At 36.9% G+C, this 11,758-nt stretch overlaps 1 protein-coding gene across 1 annotated transcript in view; it reads right to left on the bottom strand.

Annotated features, from left to right (window-relative positions):
- Positions 1-675: 675 nt before the first annotated feature.
- Positions 676-11,758, bottom strand: part of LOC104164226 (calcium-binding mitochondrial carrier protein Aralar1) — a gene marked incomplete at its 5' end in the record, with an annotated part of 18,652 nt that continues 7,569 nt past the window's right edge. Inside the window, 5 exons of the mRNA XM_009703499.1 lie at positions 676-1,285; positions 1,822-1,912; positions 2,107-2,265; positions 4,539-4,677; positions 6,663-6,803. Of these exons, the coding sequence (XP_009701801.1) occupies positions 1,096-1,285; positions 1,822-1,912; positions 2,107-2,265; positions 4,539-4,677; positions 6,663-6,803 (720 nt within the window). The remainder of the gene's footprint in view (positions 1,286-1,821; positions 1,913-2,106; positions 2,266-4,538; positions 4,678-6,662; positions 6,804-11,758) is intronic.

Raw genomic sequence — 11,758 nt, 5'->3', positions numbered from 1 at the left:
TCTGACATTTTTTGCATTTAAAAATTACCCCAGATAAACCTTAGGAAGAAATAGTTCAAGCTTTTCCTTTCTCCTCTCCTTTTACTTAGCATTCCACTCAACTTGATGTCTAAACAATCAGTTTTGCATATAAAAAGAATATAAAAAGTAAGTCTTTTCCAGAATAACCTAATCTTTCAATGGTAAAACAATCTAGAAATAGAATGCTTTTTTTTTTTTATAAAAAGTTTTTCATTCTGGAAAAAAGAGCACTGAGTAATAAATCCTGTAAAAAGTCTTGAGTCTGCTAATAACTGGCAAATATCTGATTGTGTTTTACATATGCTACCATGGAGATAAGATCTATTACACATTTAGTGCTACCATGTATTTCAAGGGATTTCCTTGGGACAAAGTAGTACTGCAAAATAAAATGTTGCATCTGCCCATCCAATTACTGTGTTCTCTTACACTTCTGAGCCAGCACGTTGCATTTGAATACCTTTGCTGTAACTAGCAGTGAAATGCATTGCTTCTGAGGCTATGTCCTGTGCTGCACATTCATTAAATGGGTGTATCTAATCTTTTAATCTGTGGTCTGTAATCTCGGGGTGGGGGGGGGGGAAAGCAAGGGGAGGGGGGGGGGGGGAAATCACGGTGGACAACTTTTCTGTAAACACAAAGAAGTGAACTGACTTAAGTGGTTTTAAATATTTTATTGTCGCGATTGTTAACAAAACACCTTCAAAACATTCTGTACATTTCAAACTATTTGAAACTGCAATACCCATTATATAAATGTACGTGTATAGATGCCATGATGTCTCTGTACAAAGATGTACAATATGTACAGTAACATTAAATGCAAGCTGTGCAAGGCAAAGTCTAGGTTACAGATTCATGCCACCAGTTCAAACAAGGCATAGAGCCACAGCTTCAATCAGTTCCTTGTGTGCAAATAAACAAATAAATGCAGGTATATATTAATATTAGAAAGGAGTAATTAGATTTGCAAGCTCAGTTCAGCTAGAACAACATGCAGCTGACTGGAAAGAAATACAGTACTACTCTTGTGAGCTTCTTCCACTGCATCACTTTGAAACATCTTTTCACGACTCAGCTGGTACTTTTCAGTTGAGCTGAGGTGAAGCCAGGAGACCGAAACTTTGGAAGATACAAACCAAATTTATTTTCTATACCAGCAAATGTAGCTGTAGCGAGTCTGTATCCACCTATGTGCTCAGGGTTAACAGGAGGAAGATCTGAAATTCGAGTTTTTGGGGTAGGTTCTGATCCAGAAGGTTTGCTGTTTGAAGAAAGAAAAAGAAAAAAAGCCTTTCCTTTATTTAAAGTGTTTTCTTAAGCCTGAATAACTTTATGAAATCTAGACTAAATACTTCAGGCTTTTGTCTGAGTATGGAAGACTATGAAAGCTGACCTTAATTAATTCACTTCTATGGTCAAGTAAAGTTGAGTTCAGATCACTACTTAATGGGAAATAAAGGCCAAAACTGAAGGTACATTTTTACTACTGATAGCTTTGTAAATTCTTTTAACTTCCAGTGACATGGGGAAAATGGACAAAGTATCTTGCCACCATGGAAATACAAACTAAAATAAATATGAAGTGGTTCTTTATCTCCTCATCTGTTTAGAAGTAGCATGCAAGTTTCTCTCAATTATATAAAGATGGTGGGATTTTTTGCATACTGCAATTTTAAGTACAGGTGCTCGAAGTCACTAAGTTTTAAGTGGTCCCATGCATGAAAAAAAGTAAGATTTTTTTTGTTTTTTCACTTAGCAGGTTCTTTGTGCAAGCTAAAAAGCAAATATTTGACTTACAGGCCTCCAAAATCAACATAAAACCATCTCTGCAGAAGTTCATAAGTGACCAAAGTAACGCCAAACTGGGGTGAAGATCTGAACACACGAGCTGTTAAACATTACAAATCACCGTGTCAAACAAAGAAAAGAATTTCTCAGGAGAGAAGCTAAACATTTTTAACAAGATGTTATGCTTTTCAGAATCAGACCTTGTAAATACTGCTCTAATTTGAGTCCTTAACAAACCAAGTGCTAATTTGTAGATTCGGGGGTCAGCCTTACTATTCAGAGTGCATTTCTCACCTCCAGCTCCCTTCCAAAAAGCCGAAGGGCCTTCTTCCCTTAGAATCTTTCCAAAGCAGTCAATAACTCCACTGTATGTTGTCTGACCAGCGCGAGCTGCCACTTGCAGTCTTGTCTTGATGACATCAGCAGGGGTTACCAAAGAAGCAGCAGGCACACCTTTTAGAAGAAAACCACATTTAATTTGCACAAGGAGTCTTGTAAAAGATGAAACACTTCTAACTGAAAAATACAACTGCAAACTTTAATGTTTTTTGCAAGGATTAGACATTACTAAAAATGCAAGTTCTTACACTTGATGCTAATATAAACTGTTGTGCTCGGTATTGTTTTGAGTTTATCCTGAATTTAAAGGCTATAACTGATAGTAAAGAAAATAATAAACTATCAACAGCAATCTTCTAGTGGTCTGTCATTAATAGTAGTTTCAAAAAGAAAAGAAGAGAGGCATTTTTAAATTCAGACGTATGTTATATATGTAATAAGAGATATCCATGATAAAAATTAATTGTGCAACCTTACTGTATTTGTTAATACTCTACAACATATTTTGCAAATTACATAGATGATTGATTTAGGAACTTGAATCCTACACATCCATTTGTTAAAGGTGTTAGTAAGAAAACTACTACTTAAAACACCTATTCTACAGAAATATGTCTGTACTGCTGTTCGGACTGTTCTGTAGGAGAAGAGATGCTGCTTACTTCAATAGGCAAGCCACAAAAAGACTGAGGACAATGAAGGTGTTTTACAAGACTGCTTAGTACCAACAGCATGATATTAGCCAACAGCGATGGAAGAACAAATCTCCAGTGCCAAGGCACCACTCTCAGCTTTCTAGTCAAAGGAAAGGAGAACATTTTCAGAAATGTACTCCACAGTATGTAACTGTGTTATCTGAGATATTACTGAATACTTCTGAATACCGTAAAAATGTCATCCTCTTAAAAAGAAAGAGGAACCATCTTCTGACTTAGAATTTTGAAAATCATTTTGACTTCTGTTGAACTTTTACAATTGGTTAATATTGAACTAAAAATTTAATGAGTCACTGATTTGCATAGGTGATCGTAAACTCTGTTACTGATCAGTTCAGGAGGTTTTAAAGGAAAACAGAAGCAATGTAGTTAAGCCTACAAGCATACACTAATAGCAACCACATGCAGATTTTCCTTTACAGTAGGTTCAGACTGTATTCTTCCCTGCTGCGCATGCGTAACAGGAACAGATCGAGCAATCAGGAATTTGAAAGCTGCAGTTCAGAAAGGCAGATTCCTGTACACGCTACAAAACCAGGCCTACAAGATTTACACACATTTTCAATAGGGTTCATCACTTCGTATGAGTGACCCAGAAACACTAATCGAACAAATGAAGAGAAGCTGTGACATTTGCAATCTAAAAATAAAACCAGGGTGTCCTTATATGAGATACAAGTTAAATAATACTATTGATACATGCTTCTATGAGTACAGTAAGCTAAATAATTATTCTCAAGTAACGCAGAGCTACCAGAAATGAAAAAAAGACTACAAATCTGTTACGAGTTTCCTAGCTGGTCTCTCCCTTCCCTCTGGCAAAGAGCAGGTGCAGCCAAGCTCTGTATCAAGTCCAATACGGGACACTGTTCTTTACAGACAGGCGGCTCATGACTGATAAATATGTAGTGATTCCTTACGACTGACAAGTAACAAAAGGTCTGTTCAGCCCAGCGATGTTTCCAAACTGCACAGATTCCAACACTGAATCGTTCACAATTGACAGGCTGCAGATACCTGGTTTTCATCCGAGTGATCTAATCCTTCGCAGTGCTGAATCTGGCCATCTGTATCTGTATTTTTAAATATCCACCACTACAGTTCCTACTTTATACCACTTGCCATTTAGTAAAAACCACTTGTTATCATCACATCTGTGTATTCTCTTTATACTAAACATTTTTGAGAAGGCTTAAAATATTTTGAATTTCAGAGTATGATACTTTAACTTCAGCTTCTTTACAAACTAACGCCCTATTTTTAGCGATTACATTTGAACAAAGTTTCTTCTCAGTTATTCAGGAATCCAAAACTAGGTAAGTCATTTTCTTCTTAGCTCTTATGATCTCTCATTTTATGTTCATCAAAGATTCAAATTAGCCTTCAACTCTGAGAGCACAGTAACAAGTAAAACCCCATTGAGACAGACAGATCAAATTTGACTACAAGTTGCTGAGCTGCATTATGCTGTTTATCCACATTATGCAAATGTAATTAGCTCTCATCAAAATTACATCGCCTCCCACTAAGGATAACAGTGATCAAATTTAGATTAAATCAGATACAATGGTACAGTACCCTTCCTTTATATGGGACTACTGAATGAATATTAAATATTACTCACTAAAAGAAAAAAAAAAATTACTTCTAGAAAACATTCTGCAAAATTACCTGCAATGGCTCCAGCTATAAGGAGATTAAGCCCTCCCACATGGCCATTTTCATCAGCAAGCATCAGTTTACTATGAGCATAAACAGGAAAGTAGATTGCAGAAAAGGGAATGTCTCTGAGGAAACATGCTTTGGCACCCTGTCACACAGAAAAGAAACATAATACAAATGAATTTTGTAAATAAGGTTAAAATTGAGACCCAGCAAGCAGCTTGAGCCCAGGAAGTACCAATTCTTTCCACCTACCAGGTAAATAACACAGAACATAAAATGTCTCAGGAAACAGAAGATGTAGGGTTGAACTTGAAAAAAGAATAAAGCACATCTAAAGTAAGTTTCTAGAAGGAAGATTCGAGGTTCATGTCTAATTTCGGTAAGCGAAATGTGACATCAATCCTGACATCAGTACCTAGGATAAGTAACTTTTACATATGATGTGTCCAAATTCAATGAAGAAAGTAACAAAGGTCCGTCCTTATGTCTTGCTGACAACAACCCACCACCACGGAAGCAGCAAGACAAGTCCCTGCATGCCATTTTTGACACCAAACACAAAAGCACTACTAACACATGAGCAAGGACTGCAAGACCTCATACTGATCTCCACTGATCATCAGCTGGTTGACTGAAGAAGCTGCACTGGAAGCTGAGCATAAAGAGGGAAACCACCACAAAATGCGAGCTGTTTAGTAAGGGGAAGATACAGGGAGACAATCTAGTAGCCTGTGATAATACTGCAAGGAGTAGTCCCTGGCCACAAACATGCATTAAAGAGTTCCTTAACAGAACTTTGCATGCTGTAAAAATAGTGAAGTACTCGTAACAAAACATATCTAATCTTCTTTTACTAACTTCAGTCATCGGTCTGTTACCAACTAAAATAACTCCTTCTGTACAAAGTTCAAATAAGCCCTTCTATGTCCAAAAAATCTCATGTGCATACCCTGAAAGCATGCACATCACAAAACCACCACTCTGCCCCAATACCCAGCTGCTATACTCCAAGCCAGCAGTCTCCACACAAGGCACCTACCTGAGGCCAGTCACCCAGTAGTTTTATTAACAGACAGTACACATTACAAACCTACGTGGCTTAAGCAGACTTGATAGAGAGAAACTCATTCCTTCAATTATTTTCATGCAGATACTTTATGCTCTAAAATGAGTTCTTACAGTTATTCACAAATGATAATGCAATTCTAAAGAGCAGCAGAATTTTTAGTAAGCTCGATTGTTTAATTACTGCGAACAGAAATGGTAATTTTGTCCCATGTACGAGAACACTTGTGATCTTTAGGAAATGTAATGGTCAGGAATCTCATCTACCAAATTCAAAACAAAAGCTTCAGCTCTAAAAGTAAATTTGCACATTTTTATAGTATTATTGCAGGTCTATGGGCAAATCATGTAAAACAATGTTTTGTAAGTGCACAGCTAATACAGCTGCTGAATTTACGCATTACCCCTTGCACCGGCAGAAGATACAGGAAGAAATACTCTTCCTTGTTTAAGAAAACTAATAGCTTCTGCTCCATTACATCTGATCTGTAATGACGGTAGTAAGTATACCTGCAGGGAAGGAATCTGTTGACTGGCATTCTGCTGAAGTATAGCATAGTACCGGCTTTTTTTTAGTGGAATTTGTTATTGACAAATCCCACCACTTAACTTCTTAAAAATCTGAATCCTACTAAACTCCACTACTGTTTCACTGCTATCAAACTATTAAGACAAAGAGAATATCCTGCTGTAAAGATAACAATAGAGATAACAGACATTCAAAATAAACATAAGAAAAATACACAGGGAAAGCTAAAGAAACTTTTCACAAAACCCCACCAAATGAAAAGATCAGTGCCAGAAGCCAGCAGGTCTGCAATACAGGACTCCCTGGAGCTTAGCATAAAAGCCCAAAGGATAGAATGGGGGAGTATTTTTTTGTATCCCACTGCCATTAATATAGAAGTGGGTTTTCTTCAGTTTTCCACTGTGGGGCTGCCCTGCAGGAAGAGATTGGTTTTAAATTCAAAAGATGTCTTTGTTTTTAACAGTTTTTCTTTCAACAATGTAAAAGTTTAGCATAAAACATAAAACGATGAAACCACTCAAAGCAGAAATACATACCTTATAAAGACCGAGAAGGCCTAAATCTTTTATAACAGAGAGGGCACTGACTCTGGGTCCTGTAGTAATTTCTCCTGCTACCTGCAACCGAATCTTTACAATCTCCAGGGGATTAGTGAAGATGACCTGGGAAGCTCCTGCCTGCAAACCCAAAGAAAAAGAAAGTAAATTGCATTACTAGAGCACATGTCAACAGATGAATTTTTGCAAGGTGCTGAGTGCCTTCACTCCTCACTGCACTGGCTGATATTCTCATGTGAAAATATGAGAGGTATTCAATAAAGCACCTGTATGGAAGTTAACAGCCCCGAATCAGAAATCATGGGTTTGTACAAAATAAATTTCTACATTTATATGTTTATAGTCCTCAGAGGTGGATTAATTCAGTTTGTCTCTGCTTTTCTCCTTGACGTCACTTTCTAGAAGTCATGGCTGTGTTTAAAAGTTTATCAGATATTACACAAAATACTAAACTAAAATAATCATTAGACTTGTGCTACTAGAGCATCAAATGCATATAAAGAAGATCTTCTGTTTATTCAGTAATAATCCGTTACCAATTTGCATTTAGTGGTAATGCTGTTTAAAAGGTAAATTTGCATTTAATGGGGCAATTTTAAATTACTAGAAAAGGTGTCTGGAGTTTTGTTTAGCAGCCTTTAATTGTCCTAAGTGGAAACAAAATATAAAATTTAAATAGGAAGAGTAACATTTCAAAATATGATACCAGATAGAAACAGGAGTTGTATCTTTCTCCGAGCTGAACATGACAGGAAATATTCTGTCAGCAGTGCTGAAGGATTATCCTGCAAACCTCTTAGCAATAGTGTTGCAGAGCTGCTTCAGGTTCTGCACTTCGACCAAAGACTTTCAAAGAACTATGTTTCAGATTTGAGAGAGATTCAACCTGACAGTTCAATTTCAGAAGCATACAAACCTATTTTAGATGACATTTAGATTTCTCCCTGGTTTGCTGCAGGTACTATACCATTCACTTCTGGAGAAGTGTGTGGTTCATCACAAAACTGCTAAATTTTGCTAAGCTTTCTTTTCCCCTCTCTTCCTAAGCCACCTTTTTTCATTTAAAAACTAAAACCACTTCCTTAAAATTTATAGCATATAACCACTTGAATGTATTTAAAGCCAACTTTAAAAAGCATTTCTTCCACAATCTAAAAGCTCCTCTTAATCCTGATCTATTCCTCCAACCCATCAAATTTTAGTGAAGGAAAAAAATGCAGAACATCTGCAATTAAAGCTTTTTTCCACTTCTAAATTGCCCAGGAAATAAACTCTCTTTGTGATGCTGGGGGTGTGTGTGTGTGAAATAAAATCAATAAGCACCTCCTGGACACCACGCACAGCGTTCTCTGCAAATTGATTCAGAACTAATGAACGCTAATCCTTTCTGCCTATAGCACAATCTTCCTCTCTCCAGCAGCAGGAAGAATAAACTTGAGATTAGCCCTGAAGCATGCCTTAGAAGTTGGTGACTTGAATTATTCTAGACTAGAGACAACAGAGCATTGCAAACCTCAACAGTTCTTACTGAGAATGACCAAGCACTCGCGTATCTTTGGGATGGGGGGCATGAGGCATCAAAATCTCCACTGATCAAGCATCCAATACTTCACTGAACCTATACTGAGCACACTGTCATCCTTTTATTGCAAGCCCCATTAATTACTTCACTCAATATTGACATTTAAAATCATCATCGTTATGGCTTTACTAAAGGCCTTGACCCAAACAGGGGGAGATCAACCCCTGCTTTTGATTAATCATCTCCACTGTAGTAGTTACTGTCTTTAACATTTCCCACTCAAATAATTAGTCTATGTTGTTAATCTTTGTTTAATTCCCTCACTTCCTCCCCTCTTTGAAAGAAAAAAATCAAAGCCTACGTTTTTGTGGACTTTTACTGCAACCATCAGGAAGATCACTAGAAGCCCCAGACCAGTCAAATTGATCCCATCTTCTCTGTTCCTTGGACTTACTGCATTGTGTTTACTCAGTTACCTGACACCACTCTGGTCCAAAGCCATTCTTCCGACTCTCTTTACTTCTCACCTCACCTTTTCCTTCCCAGTTCATACACACCTATGCATGCAAGATGAAATGGCTGTCCTGCTAGGCATAGTTCCAATCTAATTAAAATTTATAGAACTTGCATCTGGCAAGTTCTGTTAAACAATAACCAATATTTTTGTTTGCATTGCATTAAACAGAAAACCTATTTCAAATTTCCCTACATCATTTTTAAAAATAATGTTGGTAGATAAAACATTAAGCAGAATGCTGTTACGTAACACAATGCACCACACAAAAAATGCAAATAACTTCAAATTTAGACACTAAGCTAGAAACTCACTCCTTATAGACAATTACCAGCTACCTGACTATTAAATATGCATTCTTTGTTTACATTTATGTGAAATTCCATTTTTTATTTTTAATGTTATAAATTAGCACATCCTGCAGAGAAGCCAAAATAACTCTTCCTATTTGCCTAACACCCACCATAGAAACACAAATAGGCCAATTCATAAACATTTCTATTTTCTACCTTGAATTCAATCTTCCTGCAATTAACATTCTCCTCTCGTAGGTGCACAACTGCCTACTTTTCTGCTAAAATCAGCAACAGCTCTCTTCTGATACAGAAATGAAAAGAGAAGACTATAAACACAACACACGTTAAAAATTTAGTCGCAATAATAATTAAATATATAATGTTACAAATTGTATATAGTTAATACAGAATTATCTATTACAACAATATTAATATTACAATATGACCTGATGATCAGGTTATTAAGCAAAATAAAATATAAGCCCTAACATATGCTTATATTATCAGTAGAAAGCCATTTGAAAAGCTCTTTAATTACATTAACACACTGCACATTGAGTATTTACAGTATTGACAAACTCCTCAATAGGCAGCTTTCTCAAAAAGAGCTGTAACTGTCAAGATACCCAGTTAAATACTCCCTATTAGCAATATGTACTTCTATCCAAGTCTTGACTTTTCACACTGTTATACTTGGAGCTTGGCAAACTTTTCTGCACAGCAGTGATTTGATTCATATGAAGAGGAGCACTGAATTCACTGGAGTTGCATGAATGAGTTAGGTCCTTAGACATATCATAAGTACAGAGAAGACAAGCATTGACTTTAATACAGAACATGTAACAAGAAAACTCACTTTTTCATCGTGTATTTTTTAAAAAATGAATGCGAGGGTTGTTTTTTGTTTGTTTGTCTTTTCTTTTTAAGTAAAGGGTTGCCTATCCATCTGACGAAGAATGTGTGAGGTGGAAGAAAGTGCTGCCTGGGGACCAGAGGAAGAGCATGCCCCAGAAGAGCATGCAGAGGAGAATGACACAAAGGATCTCCAAATAAAAATGAACTGGCAGCGTGCAAGGTTGCAATACAAATCTCTGTGCTTCTGTGCAAATCATTGGCAATCATCGTCATTGTCTTTCAAAGTATCTTACTTCAGCTGTCAGCTATGTATGTTAAATACACATGCACATGTATATACACACAGAGGTATACATTGCAGTCCTTGAATTTCTTTTGGAGAAGGTGCACTAAATCGAGATTTTCCCCCCATAAAAACCACTCTTCACACATAAATTACAACAGACACTTTAAAAAAGGTTGACAAATTTGTTTCTGAATGGAGGTTATTCATACACATCAAAAATACCAGTAATAAAAGCTTCTACTTAACCTTAATGTCATGTAAAATAACTCTACAAGGAGCAAATAAAGGAACTAAATCTGACAGCAAAGGTTATGAGAGAAAAGATGTAGTTTGAGATCCCACAGCAAACGCCCCATGACATGCCAAAGGCTGAAGGAAATACACAAATGACCCTGCAACACGAGACCTCTTGCCCTTTCCAATTCCACCCGAGAGGCATATGCTACAAAGGGGGAGAGGCCTATTTCAAGCCCTTCCTTCCTTCCTTTTTGAAACCACCATGTCCTGGACCACAACTATGTCCCATACAAGCAGCTAAAATAAGATGTTACTTAAAACAGTCTGGTTTAAAAACATCAAAGGAACTTGCTCTTCTTTCTCAAGGCAAAGCTGGCATTCTTCATGCACCTACAGTAAGCTTACTGTCTCTTTTACTAAACCATACTTTTCTCCCTAACTTTAAATGTCCACAACAGAGATCAAGATAAAGCAGCAAAGTTTAATTCTGCTTCTAACTTTATCTTAAAAATTTTGAATGAAAAGTAGTCTGACAGCTATAATTCTGTATTTTTGTGTTTGTTAATAAAACTAGTAGCATTTCAAATTATTATTTCAAAAAGAAATATCTGACACATCTCTATTTGCCTGATAAGCCTATATACGTTTGTGTGTATGTATGTATATATGTATAAAAATTATTTTTACAAGTATACCAAAATATTAGACTAAATGTTAGATTTAATGTTTAAATATATAAAAGTTTTTAAATCAGTGCTAAATTTGGACCTCTATGTGTATGCACGTGCAAACACACACACACACACCCCCAACCCCTAATCATCAACAGATGCATTGCCTACACCTCTAAGAAGGGTTCTCAGACCCTTTCTGCCTGGCACCCTACATCCTCTTCCTGCCTGCAGCACAAATCGGAAACGTCTTTCTGATGAAACAGGATTCATCCATTCAAAATGCTAAGCACCACGCACATCACATTGATGGGAATAATCCATTTCTTCCTGTATAACTCAGGAATTACAGCTTAAAATCACAGCATCTTTGTCTACTGTAACAGTACTTATGAATCATTTACATAGTGTTAGATGTCTACTTCAACATCAGTTCTCAACTGAGGATGAACAGTTGCCCTACAGCACCTTGCCCTTCACGATGTACTCACATGTGTCAGGCGTGTAAGTTCCTTGGAGAAGCACTGTCCGTATCAGGTATGCACTCTCTGCTTCCCCAGCTGCTGTCAGGATACAGGAAAGCATTGCCAAATCCTCACTCGGTCTCCCCACAACTCAAAGCTAACAGTAGCTGAAAACTCCAAAGGCAGAAATGCAGGCTAATCACTGAATTACAATGAAATGTAATTCAATT

Source organism: Cariama cristata, unplaced genomic scaffold (assembly GCF_000690535.1).
Source record: "Cariama cristata isolate BGI_N322 unplaced genomic scaffold, ASM69053v1 scaffold16917, whole genome shotgun sequence".
NCBI lineage: Eukaryota > Metazoa > Chordata > Aves > Cariamiformes > Cariamidae > Cariama > Cariama cristata.
Note: the sequence above shows the minus strand (reverse complement) of the source record. Positions and strands in the feature narration are given on the sequence as shown.